This window comes from Leptodactylus fuscus, chromosome 6, assembly GCF_031893055.1.
Source record: "Leptodactylus fuscus isolate aLepFus1 chromosome 6, aLepFus1.hap2, whole genome shotgun sequence".
Lineage (NCBI taxonomy): Eukaryota > Metazoa > Chordata > Amphibia > Anura > Leptodactylidae > Leptodactylus > Leptodactylus fuscus.
In genome coordinates, this window is record NC_134270.1 from 123,766,778 (window position 1) to 123,790,688 (window position 23,911).

A 23,911-nucleotide genomic window follows, 5' to 3' on the forward strand; every position below is an offset into this window, starting at 1 on the left:
CATCATCTCATAGATCATGTTCTGAAAGATCTGTACTCACCTACTGTATCTTATATCAAAGACAAATGAGGTTATTAAGATGATAGTAATAGTCATGTATGCCTCAGGCATCCGTGTCATTTTACCACATTTGACTTGAGACCAATTAACTATTAACAGGCATAGAACATTTCTCTAGCGCTCAATTCAAGGAAATAATGTGTCAGTCAATAACAGGCCATAAATCCACCTAGGAAATTGGTCGACAGCACGTATTACATTCTAAAATGTACAAGTATGCAGACGCCGGTCCTGCCCAGCTAAGCGTATAACACCTAAAGGAATCTCAAGAATTTCTGAAGAATTCACTGCATGAAAATAAGAAAAACAATTATAGTCTACTATGTTATCCACAATGACAAGTTCATTCTCCAATATCAGAATTAAGTACCAGAAAAGAAATGTCATAGGTGGCAAGAGATTGATCCTGACACTTGGCATATATGTATATTCTTTTAGAGAGTAAATTGCTTTGATGACTGATCGGATTATAATAAGTGGAGCTTTACTTCCGGTTGAATGCTTGAGAGGCATAGTGGTGCAACTTGCCGAAATGTTTCAGGAGATTAGACTTGTGGTCACACCCACAAAGTGGTACACTGTGCCAAAATGTTTCAGGATGTAATATTGGTAGTCACTCAACCCTGTCACTAGTATAAAGACTATACTTTATAAAGACTATGCCGAGGCTTAGAAGAGTAAGTACTGAGGTGACAGGCAGAGTGCTGGAGTGTAGATATATCAGCCCCAGGTTTATGACATATGTGTGGTCCAGGGCAGATCTGGAGTAGGCCTCAGCCCAGGTGTAGACCCTGGGCCAGAAAAGGCTGCAGATCCTGCATTCCAGTGCAGTTCCATGAAGTGAAAGGAGGTGTATGGTTCTGTCCTGTAACCGTCCGATGAGACAATTTTGCACTTGTTTTGTTCATGTGGAAGTAAGTATAGTTAGGATATCAGTTCTGTTTAGTTAGTTGCTCAGACGAGCAGGTTTTTTACTTTGTTTTTGCCTGAAGTTAAGGCTGTATTTTGTTTTGCTCATTTTGAGGCTGAAGTAATTTATTTTCCTATTTTTTTCTAAATAAATCAGTTTGCTGCATATTTTGTGTCCCTGTCTTGACTGTTTGGGTTCGCATCACTGCTTCTACCAAACTAACTTCTCCACAGTACACAAATTCAATTGCCTTGATCAGATTCTATAGTTATTGCATTTAGCCATGTAATAACATTGGAAGAAAAATAGTCGCACAGGAACCAAGTGTTAAATAAGTGACCACTGGATACCAGGATGATAAGGTTGCCCATATAACTAACACTGTTGCCCACAATCTACTTATACTATACATGGGTATGAACTGATCTGGACACTCAGAAAGACTTGCAAGTACAGCATTGATTACCCTTATATAGTGCCAGCATGTCGCATGTTTAGAGATTTGTGAATTTTCTAACATTTTATTTTGGGGTCTGATTTGATCGAATTAGCTGTCAGATTCTAGTTGGTCCCAACTGCCCTTAAAAGTACTGTATGACATTACATTCCAACCCATTTCAAGCTGTTGTCCAAGACAGCATTAGTTATGTCAGGGTGACAGCAGAATATATGGCTTTGAGTAAATGGATGGCAGCTGGTAGTAACAAAAAGTCTGTTTTAGGCTAAGGCCCCACGGGCGGCAACACTTTGCAGTTCTTCCTGCAGCGCTTTAGTTTGTGGAGTTTTCCTCGTGGACTTTCTGTTACAATTATACCTATGGCGAAACCATCAGCGTTTCCATAGGTATAATTGACATGCTGCAATTTCCAAAACCGCGCTGGTTTTGGAAATCACAGCATGTCCGCACTGTGGTTTTTACTGCAAAGTGAGCATGGGATTCGCTAGAATCCCATCCACTTTACACTTACTGTAAAACACCACAATTTTTAACCACTGAGTTTCCACCACAAGCAAATTGCGGCATTTCCGTCCCGTGGGGCACCGGACTAAGCCTGCACTGCTGTACTCTCAGAATCTTATGCTTTATAAAATTTAAAAGCAGTCCAAAAATTATCCCTTTTGGGCTACACATTGATTTCAGAACAAGGCAATATTTTTTTAACATTCGGTCCAAAAATTATATTGGATGCCTGCCGGGATTATACAAACGATGGTAGCATAAAAAAACAATGTCATCCTTCTCCTCTGTCTTTTTCTGATCTGTCATTTTGAACTATTTATACCATATGAATTCCAGAAGTGTCAGATTGACAGAAATACAAAAATTTTGGAAATTGATTTGTGCTATATCGATTCGCTCATCTCTACTTATGTTTAATAATAGGGTCTCCAAAAAGATTATTTTTCTCGGCTGTTGGGATTGTTCAACTTAGTGACGCTCTACAGACAGATTTCTGCAGTAAAAAATATATATTTGACACAATCTTATGAAAATCTAAAAAGAAGATAAACAGAGTTTTTGAGCACAGTTTTTGTGCTGAAAAAGCCCCCCTCGGCTTATACTGGAGTCAAGAAAAAAAAAAATTATTATTATTTTTTTTTTCTGGGGGGGTATGTATGACCAGCCGCAATAGTAATGTATATAATCTCCCATAAAATAGTGAAAAAAAGAAGCGTAAAAAAATATATAATTAAAATAAAATAAATAAAAGTTCTAAATCCCTCCTTTCCCTAGAATACATATAAAAGTAGAAAATTACTGTGAAACACATACACATTAGGTATCCCTGTGTCTACTGAATATAGGGTATCTGCAGTGCTCCTGTTCTGTCGGGAAGGGGTTAATAGGAGCACTGTAGATACCCTATATTAAGCCAGGCTGAATTCCAAGTGGGGGAAAAAAAAACAGTCCTCAAGCTCAGGGAAGGGGCAGACAGACAACCAAAACACCCCCTCCCCTACCCCAGCACCCAGCAACTACTGCACCCAAAAACTCCGACCATTTTAATTTTTGAAATTTTCCAGTAGCTGCTGCATCATCTCCCCCCCCCCCCCCCCTTGGCTTATACTCGAGTCAATAAATTTTCCCAATTTTTTATGATAAAATTAGGGGCCTCGGCTTATATTCAGGTCGGCTTATACATGGTATATGTATATGGTATATATGAGGTATATACATGGTAAGTACATTAGAAATCCAAGGCATAGCAACAAAAGTATTCACTCCCAGGCCCATGACTTTGAGGGGGCAGCTAAGGTCCTTTCGCCACATAAAATATACCACTGTTCATTGTAAATGGCACAAGGTAGGTTTGGGCATTGGGCTGCAGTTGCCTCACATTATGACTCTATTAGTTCAGTTCCTTCAACTTCAATTGTTGAATGAATCTGGAGAACATAAAGGTTCACCTTTGTGTATTATTCAGAATTCTCACACTGGATGTCAGGAACTACATTACTGGTTTTGTCTATATGACTTTACAATGATCATATCTTTAGAAAAATAAAGTCATTATGGGGAATTATATCCTTTCTATAAACTTCAAGGCTGGACTTTGATCACACTTCAGCTTGCTTCACAAACACACCATTTCTGCATATAAAGCCATTATATGGTCCAGCGTGGCCAACTGTCCATAAAAGGGTGCTTTTTGCCATATGGCCTGCTCTAGTACACTTTACGAGATGTGAGTCAGAAAGAAGGTCCCATAATTCTTCTTTGTTATGGTGCTGTTTTGATTCTGGTTTTCATTGGTTCATTTATTGGAATCTGAAGACCTAGAGTCTGTAAATCACTGGTAATCATTTGGAGAGCCCATGCCTTGTATCTGACTGCCACTCTTTGAAAAGACAATCCTTTTCAGAAAGGATCCACTGCAAAAATCGATTGTTGAGGGTTTGGCTTCCAGCACCATTGTCTGGCTATATATTTCCCCAGGACAAATGTAGTACTGCATGGTGGCCATTAAAGGGATTCTATCATTGGCTCTAGTGATTTTTAACACTGCATATATTTGCATAGCCTTTAGAAAGGCTATTCCAGACATACCTTTTATTTGATAATCCTTTTAGCCGTTTTTGAATTAGCCCGCTTTTATTGCTATGCCAATTAACCAGTACAGAGCACCAGAAGTTCACTGAGCACTGTCTGCTATGTGTACAAGGGGGAGGTGAGAGCCAGGGAGGTTGCTGCTGGTAATGATGATGACTCATCAGCCTTCCCTGGCTCTCAACTATTGTCCTATTGGTACCAATTATTGTCCGATACTTATTAAAGGAAAAAAATGGACTTCCTATTTGTTATCTCATATAAGATTGGGTCACTTTATACAATGTCCCAGTTTTTACGAATTACCGCTCTAATAGCCTCACTCACACATCTATAGTGAAAAGCTAGTACAAGCCATGTGTCACCTTTCATCTTAGTACTGCTCTCCAACAACTCAATACGAGGTCATGATGCAGTCTTAGCCCTGGGATGATTAATAACAGGATACCCCCTGTGTAATAATCTCTTAGCTCATCTGCCTATGGTAATCCTACTATTTTTGTATGATAATCCTAACTAATTTTATTCAAAAGTGATTCAAACAGTAATAGTAAAAACCGTATAACAAATAGTTCACATCAAACCATTTCCAATAATTAAAAATTCACATAGACATGATTTTGTATATAAACGTGGTATACATGCAAAGCGGTGGAGGTGCGAAGGACCTTAGGGAAACCCATTTGAGTTGGGTGGGTGAGTCCCAGGTCTCAAACATAGCTATGCTATGAACAGGGAGAAAGGTCATCAATAGATGGTAGACTGTGTCCCCACCATTTTTGAAACTTTTACAGAAAACCCCTTTGTAGAAAGATAATTTTTTCATAGGAGACCACCTTGTTGCCCTGCTTTTTCCAATTGGTAATCCTCGGAGGCCTAGAATCCATCCATGTTATTGCAAAGGTTTTCCTGTCCAAGAGAAGGGTTTGGTAACCCTGCTATTGATTCTTTATAATCTTACAAATTGCTCATATAGGATTGTCGTCTTTACAAGGTGATGACTCTCATAACAGCATACAGTATAAGCAGTAGTTGGCCCATTATCTGTAAACCTTCTGAGGTCACATAGACCTGAACGTGGCAACCCGAATACCTATTGGGTGTGACATCTAGCACCAGAGATGTTTTAGTTCATGATTATAGTCTCTCTTTGTCATGTATGGAAAGCTTAAGACCCGCAGATTGGAGATCATCTGAAGAATTTAGGCTTTGTGTCAGTTGTCTACCACATAAAAGGATTGGGTTGCCCTCATCAAAGGAGGGGATAGGGGCTGTCAACATATGGGAAACCCTTTAACTTATGTCAGGTCTTGTGTGATTTATTACTGTAGTGAGAAGACATATTTATGGCTTCTTCCACATCTGCCACATGCATTTAGAACTTCACTAGGGTTTATGAACACTTCATTATTGTCATTGCCCCTGGTGATAACTCTACCTTTTTATTGGGCATTAGAAAGCTGTCAGTGAGCCAAATGTATTGAGATAAGATTCATTCACACACATAGTGTCTAGAAATGAACTAGATATTCTGATGTCATAAATATCATCGCTCAAAGGAATCTATCATGAGGGCAATCTATCGTAATTCCAATTAAAGCATAGGCAGAGCTTTTATTATATTTTTATGATTTATGATCCAATGAAGACAGTTTGTCCTCTATGTCATGGCTGGCAGCAGTGAAGGCAATAAAAGACAACCTACATGCAAGCTGCGGTGTGCACACTATTGGCTTTACCTTTCCGTGCCCCCGCTGAAGAGTTATCGGTGCCGTTACCGTAGCTCTTCAGTGTTAGAAGGGCTAGGGTAACGGCACCGATAGCTCTTCAGCGGGGGCACAGAATGGGAAAGCTAGCAGTGTATTACATGAAAGGTCCTCTTTAAAGGGGTTGACCTATTAAGATAGCCCCTATTTGTGTGTCCGCTCTCCCAATGCTGAACTGGTAACATGGAACATTGTCATCACTTGTACATTTCCCTTGAAAGGATATACAGTAATTTACTTATTTTTTAAAGCTCATCATACCTATAGGGAATGTGGCGGTACCAGTCAAACCCAGGCCTTGATGCCTGAGGAGGTCCAAGGGCCCCTCTGCCACTACAAAGGCATCATAATGGGCATACATTATAAATGCCACATTATAGGGGAGTGAAATTGTAAGAGATTTTGTCACATAAGTTACACCTCTTTTGAAAACCATTTGTCATATTAAGGTTGGTTGAATCCATTGGCAAAATTCTGGATGCGAACCTTCCCTTTAACAGTATTTTTCCTGTTAGCAGGATGTTCTCCAACATATTGCAACATCTGCAATGATGAATAGTAGCCAAAAACATTTTCATCATCTTAGTGCTGGGGGTGAGAAAGGTGGTGGTCTCTAGGTGGTAGAGTTCCTTTATAAGGAGGGAAACCCCTAGGGAAAACCCTTCTATAAAGCAAATATTAAAGAATATTGCCCTTTCCTGAGCTTACGGTAAGTTACTTTGCACGAGTACCATATGATGACCGAGCTTAGTGTTTGCTATAGTGTGGGTGGGTGGGAGCAGTTTGTTTGCTCTCTCTGGAAGTCGTGTAATGAAATGTCTTCTGTTATGTTAGGATTGTGTTAAACTAACACTTACGAATTGCGGCAGTCACATTTGAAAGGGAAAATGTCCTTTTTTTTTCTTACAGTTTCTATAAATTCTCACAAAAGAATTTGTTATCTCAAGGTTGAACATTGAAGCCCATATACTTGAGAGGTCAATCTTTATCAGTAGTTTATTTATCTACATTTCGGGCACATCTATGGCAAGATTATTTATTATACTCTAGGAGTCCTTTGAAATCTGTACAACATAATAATGTATACAGTTATAAATACATGACTAGGCAATACAGATTAGCGGGAGCCATAATTCCAATGGCTCAGAAGAATAGAAACAAAGGTGCATATGTAAGCATAGCATAAGTCTTTATAGGAGTTGTAAGGCCCGGCTCACATCAGTGTTTGGGTTTCTGTTTGGGAAATCTGCTTGGGGACTCCCTTCAAATAGAAAGCTATATGCATTAAAAAGTGGTTACCTAAGAAACCACGCGGACCGCATGGACTATAACGGGGTCCATGTGGTTTCAATGGGAGGCTTTTTAACCCATTACACGGAATCCATTGAAGTCAATGTCAATCTTATTATCAGCGCTGATTCTGCCGTGAGTTATCATGGCAGAATCAGCATCACGTTACTCCGTGTGAATGCATCCTAAGACTCTATACTGTCTTCAGATCTGTCCAAGGGCAATATCTGTATGAAGTTTTTATGTTCTCTTTGTGTTTGTGTAGCTTTCCACAGCGTACTTTTTGTTTCCACACTCCAAAGACATACAAATGGATTATTTTCGGATTCAGATTGTCAGTTCTAGTATGGACATCAAGTGTTGACACAGTGATGACACAATGTGTGTGCACTGTAAATGAGTAAAAAAAAAGAAAGTATAATACTAATGATTGGGCCATACACAATTCAAGGCCCCATGCCGTGACTATATAAAAAGGTTTTTAAAAAATGTAAATAAAATATAAAGATGCCTTAAAAATCATCCTTTCCTATTACAGTTGTTATAGTACATAAAAATTAAAAATAATAAAGTCTGGTTGCCAGACACCTGAAAACAATCCAGACTATAAAAATAAAGCATTATTGATCCAGCACAGTGAACACAGTAAAAAATTGACAGAGGTTTGATCAAATCCCCTCCTTGCAATGGACTAAAAACTCAGGTATACCAAAACGGTACCAATAGAAACCATAACTTATACTGCAAAAAATAAGCGCTCACCCGGCCTAGTCGAAGGAAAAATTAAAAAGTTATAGCTCACATATTATGGTTAAATATTTTAAGTTGATTTTACTTATTCAAAATTTTTCTTTTTAATTATTTTTTTTTTTAAATATGCAATTTTATTATGTAAAAGTATTGCAATGTAAAAAACTACATAAAAAGGCAATGCAGTATGTTATTTTTGATGCACAGTGCAAATTTTGTAAAAACGAATTATAAAAATTGTGGCTTTTAAATTGAGGCTTCGGAAAAAGAAAAAGGTTCTGCATCCTTAAGTACAAAACTAGGCCTTTCCTTAAGGTGTTAAGACTATATGAAGAATCCCAGCCCTGATTCTAAAACCAAACATATCTGGTCTGTAAGGACTTGTGAAGCATGACAGTTTTCATCGCCATATTGACACGTATGTTTGAACAAATGGTGGTAACGTTGACTTCTGTGTTTGCAGTTTTGTCCCTTTCAACCCAGAGTTTCCATTCTAAGCATTAAACAATGAAAGACATGGTCTACACAGAGCCGGACCCAAGTAAAATTTATGTAAGTCATTTGTTCAACTTCTGAATACTTGTAGACACATAACAGAATATAATGAGTTGACTTCTAAGATCTACAAATGCATCTGAAAGCTCAGGCTTTATAGGATTCAAAGGTTTTATTTGCTTAGCTTTTCATACCTCTCTTATCTACTGGAGGTATACTGTGCTTTTATGGAAGAGGAGGAGCTGTAGTTCTTGGATATAAGGTTTCTTCACACAGTACTGTTTTCCAGACGTCAGCCATCTCCTAAGTTCATACACCTTAACTGTCCAGTCAAACTTGACCATGTCTTACAGTGTAGTTAGCTACAAGAGAACATCTTCTATAGACAGATCCCCAGTCATTTCTGGAGGAAGCTATGGAAGAACAACGTCCACAAGATATGCTGGAAGCGTCTATGGTGGGGCTGGTGGATATGGCACCAAGATCTCAACCAGTTCAGGCTATGGTGGTTCTTTGGGTAGCAGCCTCCAGATTAGCACCAACAGTGATTTCCTCCTGTCTGGAAATGAGAAGGAGACAATGCAGAACCTGAATGATCGTCTAGCCTCTTACTTGGAGAAAGTACGATCCCTGGAGACTGCCAATGGAGAGTTAGAGCTGAGGATCAAGGAGTGGTACAGCAAAAACTCTGGCATTGTGGAAACTGACTATAATAAGTATTATCAAACAATTGAACAGCTGAAGAACCAGGTGAGATATTAATATTTCATATAATTCCATTTTAAAGTAATTCTAGAATTTTTTAAATGATCATGATGCGAACATGTTCCACCCACCCACCTCACTACATCAGCAACAAAAGGTACATAGCATGTAACAATGAAAGTCTTTTCATGTCTGTCATGTTGGTTTTGGCATAATGCTGCCGGTAGTTCCTGAGTAAACACCATAAATTATTACTTTAGCAATTTATCATTGAGCATAGGACAGAGCTGTCAGCAGCAGAATAGGCTTTACAATAATACTGTAATACTAAGGATTACAACCCTAGAAAGAAAGGGTAGATGGATTACTGAAGGGATCAGAAAATGCTTAGTTATGTTTCCAGACACAGCGGACCACTTAAATAGCCCCCTCTAGGCCAATACTGCAGCTCCGTTGTGTTGAGGATTGTACAGATCATTCACATTTCATGAGGCAATCCAGTTACTATGATCATATGACATGTCACAGATATGTCTGAGAAAATCACATTGGGGAAGTGACCACCATTCTAAGAACTATACCACTGATTGAAATGGTCCTTTCCCGAACAGATCAGATTATTTTGATCAATTGCCAACAACCATGATTGTTGTAGTTACCAAATAAGCATACCAACATGCTCAAATCCAACTACCAATATCTTCTCCTGAAAGGTCATTGGTAAAGTTGGTCCTACTAGCAAATACCATGGTAGCATTATTTGGGACATGCCCATAAAACTCATACACTATAAATGGGGAATTAGAATTGTGGGGGATCTGCAATAATCAGAATATTTAATACACTGGTGGGTAAGTCTTTACAACCATAGTCTGTACATTGATAAGTTGGAAGTCGGCAGAACTTCTGTGTCCTTAGCATGACCAGTCAGCTACCTGCTGTTTTTACTCCTTGCCATGGCCACCTCTGCCTCTGTTTCCCCTACAGTCCTCCATATAACGTCACTAATGCTGGACAGTATCAGGACATCACTGATGCTATTAAGTGTGGGCCACTGGACCTCCTGGAGGCTGAAGGGGAAGTGGATAGGGAGGTGGCTATGGACAGCAATCCAAATGGACTGATAAGTAAATAGCGGGAATTACCCCGATAGAGTAACTCAGCAGGTAGGGGCCCCTACTGTATGGGGGCATGCAAAGAGAGTATATACCATGCATGGGGGCCAGTAAAGAGGGCATATATAAAGGGGCTCTATTTTGTGTGTGGGGGGAGGTGCAGTAAAGGGGGCACATACATTATAAAGGAGCTGAATAGGGTGTGGGTGGTAAGTAGAGGGTGTATACCATGTGGGACCAGTAAAGAGTGTGTTATACCAAGTAGGGGCTTTTAAAGGGATTGTTCATCCTGTGAACACCTGTAACAGGAGCCTTATTTTGTGAGGTGCTTTTAAAAGGGATATTATGGGGAGGTGGTAAAAGGGATATAATACCATGTGGGGAGTCAGGAAAGAGGGCATTATACCATGTGGTAGCCAGCAAGATGGACTTTATAGCATGTGGATGCCAGTAAAGGGGACACTATAACATGTAGGGTATACCATATACATATACTGGAATCTGTTAACGTTCAAAGACATACTAAGAGCTAAAGAAATAGAACATCAGCCTCCAGCTCAGCTATTTGTCTTTGCTGATACCTTGTTGGACCAACTACATGTACAAAAACTTTTGGCTTTAGGACATCATGTCATTCTTAGGCCTTACTCCTGCGTGGGCTCTTCATTTAATTAATTCAGGCTTTATGTACAATCACAACATGGCTTCTTTTATTACAAGAGCCATGGATATGGATATGGCAGATCTTTGGTTAGTAGGGATCCCACCTAATTAAAGGTACAGAATTAGGCAGCAGATCCAACAAGTTTGTCCATCAGAAAGCAATGGATACGATGGAGCCTTACAGGTGTAATGTCTAAAGTTCAATGTAATTGTGATGTAAGGCATACATCTTGGCACAGCCCTGTATTATGAATAAAGAATTTATGGCAGGAATATTTAGGAATATTTATCAGCAATAAACTTGATGGCTGCAATCATTATTTGCTCATGACACCAGATTAGATGGCTATGGCACACGCCACACAAAAGCGATGACGTAAAACTGCATTACTAATAATTTGAGTCATGGTATTACCCCAAGCTATTCTAAAAATACCATAGTTCATTGGACAATAGTAGTAGAATATAGGGTTACATAGGCTATTAACAGAACATAGAATTTATCAGATCAATTACATAAAAGATGAGGATTTACTATACATGAAATTATAGATAGAATTTTTCAAAAACTCTGGTACTTTAGCTCAATGCCATTCAAGTAAGTGCAGTACTAGACACAGCCCTGAAAACTAGAGATGAGCGAGTACTGTTCGGATCAGCCGATCCAAACAGCACGCTCTCATAGAAATGAATGGACGTAGCCAACACACGGGGGGTTAAGCGGCCGGCCGCCGTCAAAGCGGAAGTACCAGGTGCATCCATTCATTTCTATCGAGCGGGCTGTTTGGATCGGCTGATCCGAATAGTACTCGCTCATCTCTACTGAAAACCCATTAAAGCCAAACATATGCATGCCAACTTCTACATTTTTATTAATTTATCCAATAATAAATTGGGAAAATCAGACGTTTAGAAATTTGGCTAAATATGCTCACCCAGATAACACCAGAAAGAAATACAGTATATGGATTAATGTATGACCCATGTCCTTGCACGCAGAAGAGTCACACCCTGTTCATCAATTCTTTGTAACCTTATATGGTTAGTAAAGCTGCTGTTGAAGTCACCTGCTTTATATAACTTCCCGTACACACCAACGGTATACAGTATAAACCTTTGACCCACAGATAGTAGTGCTGTCCAGTACCTGACACTCTTATATCACTGTACATGACCTTACCTAGGAACTGTTTGAAATTTACACCTTCATACGTACGTTCAACATTATATGGTCTTCACCTTGTTTATCATAAATTTCTATTACATTTACATCAATTTATCAGCAAAACCAACTATTGTTAAAAACCATTAAATGGTTTATTTCATTAAATGTTCTTAAAAATTGGATTGTAGTGGTTGAATGGAGCTCCATTTGATACACTTGGTAAAGGACAACCTTCACCGCGAAAAGTGTTGTGTTTGTGGATTTCAATAAAGATAAACTTCTTGGACCACTTGGATAAGTATGGATTTTCTTTCCTTGATGGTTGTCCCGTTGACCTGTCAGCTGACTACTTGTCGCAAGGGATCATTTCCCATGGCAGTAGAGATCCGGAAGCTCAAAATCTTTTACCCTTGGTTCACATCTGCGTTTGGTAATCCGTTCGGGGAGTCCACACGGGAAACTTCCCGAACAAACTACCGAACACATTTGCAAGCGGTGTGCAGTGAAAGCACACGGACCTCATTGACTATAATGGGGTCCATGTGCTTGCCGCGAGATCTCCGCACGAGTCATGCGGACAGAAAAGTAGATTGTGAAGTACTTTCCTGTCCACATGTTCCCTGCGGAGATCTCGTGGAAAGCTAACGGACCCCATTATAGTCTATGGGGTCTGAGTGCTTTCACTGCACACCGCTTGCAAATGCATTCGGTAGTCCGTTCGAGGGAGTCCCATGCGGACTCCCCTGAACAGATTACCAATGCAGATGTGAACAAAGCCTTATTTCAACTAGTTTATGCTTCAACTGTTGTTGTGACTGATCACAACAACCTAAAATGAGATGCTGTCTATACTTGTAATCTGTGCACCTCATACACATTTTCCCTATACACTAAATGCCGCCTATGCAGTTTTTCTGTTTTTTCTAAACTTCTCTCCAAAAACTTACACCAGATTTCCTATGACAGATTTTCAGGACCATCATTAACTATACACAATGACTAACTCTCTAGCCCTCTAGAAAAGTTTTATCCAATATAAAACTGTAAAACTCATTTGGTTATGTATAAAAATTATGTGAATCCCTTTCTTGGCTGGGCCAGACAACCTCTAAAGTACATGACCCATTTCAAGGTTATCAGAGTTTTCCTTCACTTAGAATTTCTGCTATAGTATTGGAAAAGTCAATGGTTGTACCTTACATTACCTTTAAAGGGCTTGTCTATTTAATAAAAAAGGTGGCCAGGAATGATGTAAAATAACAAATTAATCTAAACCTGAGATCCGACCCTTGATGGTGATGTGTCTATATACACGTATCACCGCTGCGGTCAATAACTGACTGCATTATATGAGTCTAGATGACAATTTCCTACCTACTCCATAATGCAGGTAGGGAAAAAAGTGCCGAAACACAGACAAAGATAAAGATCGGCTCTGGATTCCACAAATATCGGTTCTGTACAGGCCTGACCCCTCCTGATAAGGGGCCGAAGCATTTGGGCAGATGCTGCGTGTACTGAATTGTGTACATTGCACATGATCTAGAAGCATCTGTGTAATATTGTCCAGTTCATTATTGTGGAAATGTATTATTTTAGTGGACGCTTATGTTAAAGAAGACTTCCATGTCCTAGTTACTCTCCAGAATCCCCTAAGCCTACATTCAGATGACTGAAGATGAAAACGGTTGGGAAAAACATCCATTTTACATGGTCATTTTGCACCCGATGGGTGTCTTTTATCATGACATTACAATGTATGGAGGGATCCATGAAAACAAACAGAAATAAAACTTGACTGTTTGACGGTCCATTTCAATAGACTTTCAAAATGTCAGTCATGTGAATCAGTGAATAGCCCATCACATTGATGTGTGAATATAGGTTAATTGTGTAAGAGGCCACAGGAAAATGGCCGACGAACATGCACAGTCGGTGCTTTGGATGAAGACTTGGCAAAGAGGCGGTCTCAAGAAGAAGATGGAGGGCGTCGCTGTAGAGTCTCCAAGCAGCACAGTGGAAGCCCCCAGTGAGCACAGGGGGACCACCCTGTGTTCTGTCTGGAGACTCATTTGAATACCGCAATATCAACAAAATGGCGGTGCAGAGAAAAATTCTAAGGGTAGAGGAAGAATAGCCTTTCTTAAGGCTATTCTGATGTGGTGGTAAGTCGAAAAGGGATTCTAATGATAGAATCCCTTTAAATGTACCATAGCACTCTACAGTATTATCCTGATATACTTCACACCAGCTTACTTTTTGAACATGTTAACCATGACTACTAACACAAAGGCCATAATGATTACGTCAATGACACTCTGCATCCAACATGTCTTTGCATATACTGTACAATACCTGGGAATAACTCCCTGGTGACTGGTATTTTCCCATATAATATGACATGGTATAGCAGTAGCATTACTTGAGTGACACTAGGCCCATGGGGCGGATATGCAGCACTTTGATATATGATCAAACACAATTAAATAACAAGGAAACAGAATTCAAAGACTGAAGCGATTAAGGGTGGGAACCATCGCTGTGAAAAGATCATTGTGCGGGGAAACCTTTCAGCTAGAGGGGAATTAGAGTAATGTTAGCGCACCAGTCTACACCTCATCCACAAATAGCTCAGTGGGAACGTAACAAAGCATTATTGTCGGTAGCTGCATGGCATCAATGATAAGGGCTCCGTAATTAGCCGCCTGCCAATATTTCAGATAGTATACAAATATCATTTATTTTTGGCAGAGGTTGTCTTTGTGTTTTCATGACAGGTCTCCACACTTTCTCATGTGGGAGTTACTTTCTCTTATTCAACCAATTAAACGTGTTTCTAAATATACAACTAACACTTCTTCTGTTTACCTCTGAGGCAATGTCTTAAGATGCTAATTTTTGGCAGACATTTTCACCTAAAATAATTATATAGAATTAAGATATGGCAAACGTAGACATGGTTGACTCTGTTTGTGTTGCTATTATTTTGTACTAGCTAAAGAGTTTGTACAAGATCGGGAGATTTTTTTTTGTTTGTTTGTTTTCAAAAAGAGTTGCCACGCTTGCTTATAGGCTTTTACTAGTATTAAATATGACTAATCTGTTGTACCAGATACAAGCCATGGCACGAGTGGCAGTGAATATCCCTGTTAAAGAGTTGGTCCAGGTCAGGGCTAGTTGATCCTGTATACCCCAGCCTTCCTTGGCAGGAGCGTGTTTAGTCTGGTGTCATCTCTGGTTGGCCAGCCTTGTTTTTGATAGTGATACCTCTGTCACCTTTGTGAACTTCTCATCTGTATTTTACAGTCATTCCACTCACTATACGCTGTCTTGACAACTTTTTAAAAGTTAAGCAATCCCAGAAATCTTCAAGCTAATGTGGGGGCTGACCATACATTTATCTCCAGCAACTCCTTCATCTCCTGCAATACAAATGTAGCATTAGCCTAGGAATACACGAAGCCGCAACTCACATTGCATAACCAGAGATTGCCATGTTGCCTGTGGCTTCTCCACTAATGTCAGTGAATGGAGTAGTTTTGCAACCTCAAGAGCGACTGTTGCAAAAACATTGTGCAATGTTCAAGCTTTTTCAATATCTGACCATGTTACGTGAAAGATCTGTTTGATTGAGAGCCTTACCTTTCCCTTCTGGCTCACAGAAATAGACTTGTAGTGAGGACCTCAATCATTTCTATATGTCCTTCCTCATGTCTTCATGAGAAAGTCCTTTGATCATAACAGTGAACAGACAAAAAGTTGTTCAGCTCCCCAATATACGTCTGTCTTCATTAATCCTTATCTCAATCCCCCTATATACTCAGCTCTGCGTGGACAGGGAATCCCTTTAAATCTACAAGGCATTTTTAGGCTAAGCACTTGACTCACCAGAACTATATATAACACTATGAGGCTTCGTATGGGTAAAATGACTCGTTGCTTCTCTTACATAATTAAAAGTTGTCATTTGTTATTTCTGACCAAACCCAGGTGTCTCCAATGTATTGAAATGAGGAAAAAGTGTTATGGTTACAAAGAAATGAATGTGCGTTGTATTGTTTCAGATACTGGATGCTACCTTGGACAATGCTCGAATTGTGTTGGAGATAGACAATGCTAGATTGGCAGCTGATGACTTCAGACTCAAGTAAGCAAATTTTCTGTATTCCTCATAAGACTAAATCTGGATACAGCTAGTACGGATTTTCTGCTCGATGTAAATAAAGCTTAACCAATTCATGACCAAGCCATTTACCATGAATAGACACATTTTCAGGTTTTTTTGATACAAGAAGTTTAAGACTTGTGTCAAAAGGTTTTTGTTTTTTTTTCATTTGTGTTATTTAGATAATGTTTGCATCTTTTTTTGTTTGGTGATAGGAATTTTCTTAAAAGATCAATATTTTTTTTCATTTTTAATATCTGGGTAAATGTTTAAAAAATAATAATAAAAAAATAATAAAATAAAAATTTAAACAATTATTATGTGACACATAGATTTGTGTTCCCGGGGGCAGGATGAGAACTTGTAATGTAGGTTCGGCAGTAGCGTTTTATTTCTAATTTATTTTTTTATTGAAAGTCGCAGCATGTTATTTATACCTATGGAAACGCTGGTATTTAGTAAAAAGTCCGCAGAGGAAAACTCTGCAGACTGTCTGTGAAAAACACTGTGCTTCACTCTTTTCCACAGTGCTTTTTGGTACAAGGGGTCTTAGGCCTGGTTCACATCTGTGTCGGTAATCCATTCGGGGGAGCCCGCATGGTGACTTCCCCGAATTGACTACCAAATGCATTGACAAGCGGTGTGTAGTGAAAGCACACAGACCCCATAGACTATTATGGAGTCCACGTGCTTTCCGCACAGTCTCCGCACAAGTCATGCGGACAGGAAAGTAGATTGTGAAGTCCCCCATTATGTTAGGAAAATATTTTGGAAAAGAAATGTCCAAGATGAAATGTAAGAAGGACAAATCCAATAACATTCAACACATTAAAGTAAGAATATAAGTACTGATAACATTCTACATCTAATAGAAATTACACAAACCTAAAAATACCTATGTCATAAAGGTGTAAATTTTACACCTATAATTGTAGCTGACACAACAAAGCTCAGATTACATTACAGTGGACGTAACTTCATGTCACCGGTTAAAGTCCCAGTTAGTCCATGCCCTATGAAGCATGCTATCTAATCTCCAGAAATAAAAGAAACCACCTATTAAGTACTCATGCCAATTAGCTGATGGTGTGACTTGTTTGCATGGTATTTTAAAACTAGTTATACCCGTGGCCACTTCCCATTATAAGCACAGGTCTGCCCAGGCACTAACTGACTATGTGTGCATCATAGGGCTAACAAATAGGTCTCCCAAAATGCCAATACAGTTATCTTCTTTTGGTGTGAAATGTCTCACAGTCGGATGAATGAAGGGTAATAAAAGCACAAACAAACTTGAGATGAAGAATGGTACAAAATCTCTCACTATGTAGTCAAGAGTTCCTTAAAGGGGAGTTTCACTTTCCATAAAATGTCATGCAAGGCTAAGCACATTTTCTGGTACTGTTGTGTAATGGACATAATGCCTAGGTTCAGTCCCAAGGTGATGAGGAGGTGGCTGTATTTGCTTTGATACAGCTTTGATTATTATATCCTCCTTATATGTGACACATCTTTCTTCTTACATCTTGAAGATTGTTCTGCTTACCATGTATATGGATGATGTAGTAGGAAAATTTCTAAAAGCTACCACATAATCATATCACAACATGAAAATTTGAGGGGTAACAACAAAACTTGGAATCCAACCCCAATCCTTCATGAGTTGAAGAAATGAAAAGGCTATTATCATTATGGTCTTTGCTTTGTACCCCTAGTCCTTCTCTCCATATCATTGACCTCCCATTCATACTTTCCTCCATTTGTGGCACCTTGAATTTCTCTTCCTTTAACATTCAGATTTCTCAGTATTTCTAGTATCAGTAACAAAGCAATCGCTGACCCCTCCTCCAGGTTAGTTTCAGTTGTGTTGGGTGTTGGTTGCCCACTTCAGATACCAGGCGCCGTAAAGGCTGCTATGTACAGTATGCTTCTCTGGTTGTATAGCTTTTAGTTACATAAAATGGTTAACAATATTCATTCCTATAACATTAGTTTGCTTCTATTAGCTCATGGTAGAACATATTAAACCAAGTTCCCATTGGGCAGAGTCCTTCATTTCAAGGTTCCCCAAAATGTGACATTAATAAAGTTTCTGGTAAATTTTTATTTTTTGCTTTGTAGGTTTGAAACTGAGCAGTCTATGAGATTTGGGGTGGAGAAAGACATTGTAGGACTGCGTAAAGTTATTGATGAACTCAGTTTGACCAGAGCTGACCTTGAGCTTCAGATTGAGAACCTGCAAGAAGAGCTGGCCTATCTCAAGAAGAACCATGAAGAAGTGAGTTTGTTTTATATGAATTGTTAAAACTATATTGTACCATAGAATTTTCTACTTCTTTTCACATAATACAGTCATGGTTGAAATCAATATATAGAATGTCACCTCCCCATTTACTGTCAAAAACTTTTTTTGTTAAAAAAAGGTAATTTTATATTAAATTCGACAGCTTTTTAACATATATTACACTGCAAACCACCCTTTTCTAAATTTTTGCTTGCTGTAAGTGTAGGGAACAGAGGCGTAATTTGAAACAATTGTTCAGCATGAGATATCTACCTCTACGTTCTCTACAATGTCCACCATTTCACACATGAGCTAAAAAAAAATTGACCTAGTGGTGCTGTCACGGGTAAACTCTTTATCAAGTGTATGAGACCATGGCCCTGTGTAAGTCCGACATAATCGTGATAGATCTTCTTCCTCTGAATGTAAAAAATGTTTTCAATCACTGACAGCAAGCAAAGAATCTCAAAATGGCGCACAATTGAGAGGTCGCACTCATAAAAATATTAAAGGGATTATCCAGGGAGTGAAACCTTCTGTGTATTTACTACATCAGTAGATGTTGGAGCTTTTAATAGCACTGTCTGAGGGCTGAAAGTCTTCCAGTTCACCTCCTCTAAGGGCAATTTGACTCCAGATTACATGGCCAAACCCACAAAATGCCTCCTACTTTTATTTGTGTTGGTCACAAGATCCAGAGTTGGAGGGTCATCATGAGAGCTAAACTAGAAGACTTCTGGTCCCCATAAAGCCCCATATTAAAATTTCCTAATTGGGGGCCTGTCATCTACATTAGTAGGTTACACCTTCTGCTGCAAAAGTTAGACTCCCTGGATACTTTATTTAAGTAAGCCTTGGTTCATTGGGGTCCTTGGTATCAGATGCAATAAGGGTACAGAGGGTCTCTTTTAGCAACCAGAAAGTGACCTTCATAGATGACCTCTCTATCACTGCCTTATTGGTGATAAACTTCCACCTAAATAAACACCTCTCACTGAAAAGATGTAAAATAAGATATATCTAAAACAGGGGTGCTCACACTTTGTCAGCATGTGAGCTACTTTATAACATGCCCAAGTCCAAAGATCTACTACCCACTTCTTGTGGGCAGGGCCGGGGCGGGCCTGTGGGCGTGGCTGGGCATGTGGGCATGACCAGCTCGGAGTGTGAGAGCAGGAGACAGCGGCGTTCTGTGGCCGCCCAGGGATCCCCAGTGTCTGCTTGTTCACAGCGCAGGCTGAGAGTTATCTCTGGACACTGGCAGGCTGGGACTGCGGCAGCCCTGCCTGCCAGTGTCCGGAGATGACTCTCAGCCTGTGCTGTGAACAAGCAGCACCCCGGCCCCCTCCATCCCTAAGAGCGGGGAGCTGCCCGGCCTGCAAGTGTCCGGAGTGCTTGTTCACAGCGCAGGCTGAAAGTCGACTCTCAGCCTGCACTGTGAACAAGCAGACACCGGGGATCCCTGGCTGCAACCCGCGATCGACCCATACGTCCATTGTTATCGACCGGTAGATCACAATCGACGTATTGGGCACCCCTGATCTAAAATTTAACCTTTATTTGGTATACATTAAAACACATGGTATAAAAAACAATCTTTAAATTGTTATAGCAGGATTGCTATTTTATACCTCAACCTCTACCCCTTTAAGATCTTATTCACACAACATGTTTTGTCCTTGAAACACAGTCTCTGAGCTTGTTATACTGTATTTCTATGGACAAGCCCCTGGACATAGTTTGTTATGATGCCGTGAGCACCAGATGACAGCACCAGATTGTTACAATACTGAACTGACATATCTGCAGGTGCAGACCCTAGTTTATAGACATATTAGCTGCAGTTAGACAGTTGTTTGCAAGTCCCATTATCAACCGTGCCATCCTGTCATTTATGACCTCAAGCAGTCATACCACAATCCGCCATAAGCTCCTCAGATGTTTGATAGATTCTGTATTTAGAAATGTCATGTCTCACAACTTTTTTCTTTGCATACAGGAGGTTGGTGTTCTCCGCAAGCAAGTTGGTGGATCGGTCAATGTAGAAGTGGATGCAGCTCCTGGTGTGGACCTGGCCAAGATATTGAGTGATATGCGAGTTGAATGTGAAGGTGTAGTGGAAAAGATAAGAAAAGAGGCAAAGGAACATTATGAAAAACAGGTAGGTTCATGTCCACCAACTATCCAACCCAATAATCCATTGATATCTTAAGAGGACCTAAGAAGGAATACATTCAGTAGACTCAGGTTCTTAATGATACGATTCAGTGATAACAGGTTCCATGACATTCCTAGATAGTGCCAATAGTACATCACTTGCTAATAGGGGTTTTTAACATTCAACTATTTCAAGCAGGGGAGGGGGGGATAAGTAACCATGGTAAACCTTGGAGCAAGACATACAAGTTGAGAACATGAAAAAGTTCTGTTCATTGTGCTGTCTACTCTATCTTCTATGTTTGGAGTATCCCATTGATCAGCCTTCATTCCCCACATCCACCACTAACTCCCCCTAGCTCTGAATGGAGGTGGGTGCCCTTATCACCCTGACCCTACATAAACATCAATTCCTATTACGCCATGTTTTTTTGGACTAAAGTATCAGAAATAATGTTCTGTCTTATTTATGTTCCACATTTGTCTATAGTATGATGAAATCTCTAGTTTATTTCTAGATTATTTATTAAACACAACTAAACTCACAGGATAAAACGCGTCCTCCTCACATTGTCAATGGCTTCAGCAAGTCCACAGTACACACTGGACATAGTAGACTAAAAGTCAACATCTGGACATAGGAGCAAATTTATTTCTCTATTTCCCATCAACTTGGCTAAATATAACTAAGGAGAAGTATTTCTTCCTCTCTTATATGCATTGTCTTTTGTTGCTTTTTAGGTAGAAACTATAACTATCGAGATAGATAACAACACGACTGAGGTGGAGAGATACAAGGTCACAGTTACAGAGTTACAACGCAGCCTACAAGGTCTGGAAATCGAGCTTCAAGCAGAATTGAGCAAGGTATGGATCATACCATTATGGTTTCTTGTAGCTCCAAGTTTCTTGTAATTGTTATGGCTGTTTCTGAAGATCTTTTAACCTTTTTATGTAATATTTACTATTATTATATAGCATCTTACAATATATAGTTGGAGCTGCATCTGTCAGATATCATATGGAAATTAATGTCAATCACGTTATTAACATTTGGTGTCTTTCTCCCACAGAAAAATGCTTTAAGTGCCACACTTGAAAACATCAATGCGCAGTATGCCTCAAAACTGGCCCAGATACAGGGACTGATCAGCAGTATTGAAGCTCAGTTGGTGCAAATCCGGTCAGACATGGCACGCCAGTCTCAAGAGTATGAGCTGCTTCTGAACATTAAGATTCGTCTGGAAATGGAGATAGCCACTTACCGTCGTCTGCTTGAGGGAGAGGAAACAAGGTTAGATATGCTTTATAACATGTAACATGCAAAGTGTAGAAGACGTTGTAATATTAGGTGACAATCACCACAAGGTCAGCATGAAACAAGATATTTTTGAGACGAGATTATTCCCTCATTATATCTTGAATTTTCCTCTCATTGGTCTGTGTTGTTTGCCTTAATACCATTGGGCTTTATAGACATGAAGTTGAACTCAATAGAGTTGATGGACTGTAATACCAATCTTAATATCTGTCACATACCACAAACCTGACTTATACGTGTATTTTATATGTTTCTCTTTAGCATCTTGACCTTGGAAGAAGAAGAGAGACAAAAAGGTAATGTTACAAATAGCTGTACGAAGAAGAAGCTTGATGTCCTAAAGACTGCAACGGGCGGGGTCAAATAACATTGCTAGATAAAAAAAAGTGGAAGAGGGGAATAATAAAATACTATGATCACCTATATCATACAGGGTTATAAAGATATTTTGATGGGGGTTCAGTCCCTACTTTTTCTAAGAACCAGTGGCTCCCAATCTTCGTTCTTGAATGGAAAACGGGACAAGTATGCAATTCATAGTAAGAATGACTAAAATAGTGAGTGCAGTCGATTGTTTCCAGTTCTCTCACTCATCTCTATCTTATCCGCCTTTAGGCACCCATTCCCTGCAATAGTACGGATCCCTGAGGTCAGAACCCACCCTAACCATGGGCTATGATCAAAACTAACAAAGCAAAACAAGGGAAGGCAATTCCAAAAATCCTTTCACTTTAGCAGACCCCATAATGTTACCTGACCTGTAACACCTTCAGACCCACACAGAGTTACTCCCAAATTGATCTAGTCCTAGGGGCCACATGGTGTCTCAGTGGCTAGCACTGCAGCCTTGCAGCGCTGGAGTCCTGGTGTTCAAATCCCACCAAGGGCATAAAACCATCTGCAAGGAGTTTGTATGTTCTCCCCGTGTTTGCATGGATTTCCATCCCATATTCCAAAAAAGACATAATGATAGGGAAAAATGTACATTGTGAGCTCTGTGTGGGACTCACAATCTACATTAAAAAAAAAAAAAGAAAAAAAAAAAATTGATCTAGTCCGAGACTCAAACACAATCTGTTGTAGGGCCTCAGCTTTTTATAAAAAATTTTTATATACATTTAATTCATGTATGATTTTTACAACTTATACATTCAATGTTATGTATTCTTCTCCTTCCAGAACTCTTGAGAAGCCGAAAAATAAAGACCATTGTAGAAGAGGTGATTGATGGAAAGGTGGTGGCCACTCAAGTTAGGGAAGTGGAAGAGAAGCTACCAAGCATAAAACAATAAGAAGATGAAGCTCACTCTTAATAAACATGTTTCAGCTTGTTGATGGTTTCCAATAAATTGAAAAATACAAGTTGACTTCAGAATTTTTTCATTTATAAAGATTAAACATAGTTACTATAAAAAAAATGCTTATATACAAATAGAATAATGACTCTTACTTAAAAAAAACAAAAACAAAACAGTAGCTAAAGGCATAAAACTACAGCTTATAGACATGAATGACATGGTACAAAATACCACCAGGCCTAATAAACCATACAATACACTAAGACCTAAACCACTAAACTACCTTGCAAATAAAATAAATGGACAACCAAAGCAGGTAAATAAGTCTTAGCTGCAATACCCGCCGCAACCCACTGATAACACATTGGTCACGTATTGTTGAGCACACATTAGTGTAATATCATAGAAAACTACGTTAATGACCATGTAAAACAATCTGGTGTTAAAACCGCAGCACATACATAAGGGAAACTGTCACATTGGTACATCTTGGATGCTTTATCTTGAGCTCCAATGGCTCTTGTACCACCACTAGAAGTCAGAAATGTCCACAGTGGTCAAGTGATCCGAAAGGTAATCCTATTCCTCTACGGCACCACCACAGGCAAAATCTGCCATGAAGCGCTTAGAAATAGGGGATTCAGCTCTGCCTAATCACGTGGGTGCTGGAAAGTTGTGCTGGACTCTGGACACTTAGGTCAAGTTGTCTGACTTGTGA

General features: G+C 39.4%; 1 protein-coding gene across 1 annotated transcript; it reads left to right on the forward strand.

Annotated features, from left to right (window-relative positions):
• Positions 1–8,611: 8,611 nt before the first annotated feature.
• Positions 8,612–23,262, forward strand: LOC142209360 (keratin, type I cytoskeletal 19-like). The gene is made up of 8 exons (XM_075278327.1): positions 8,612–9,070; positions 16,033–16,115; positions 18,255–18,411; positions 20,417–20,578; positions 21,316–21,441; positions 21,648–21,868; positions 22,157–22,191; positions 23,075–23,262. The coding sequence occupies exons 1-8, from the start codon at positions 8,663–8,665 to the stop codon at positions 23,185–23,187; spliced, it is 1,305 nt and encodes a 434-aa protein (XP_075134428.1). The 5' UTR covers positions 8,612–8,662; the 3' UTR covers positions 23,188–23,262.
• Positions 23,263–23,911: the final 649 nt, after the last annotated feature.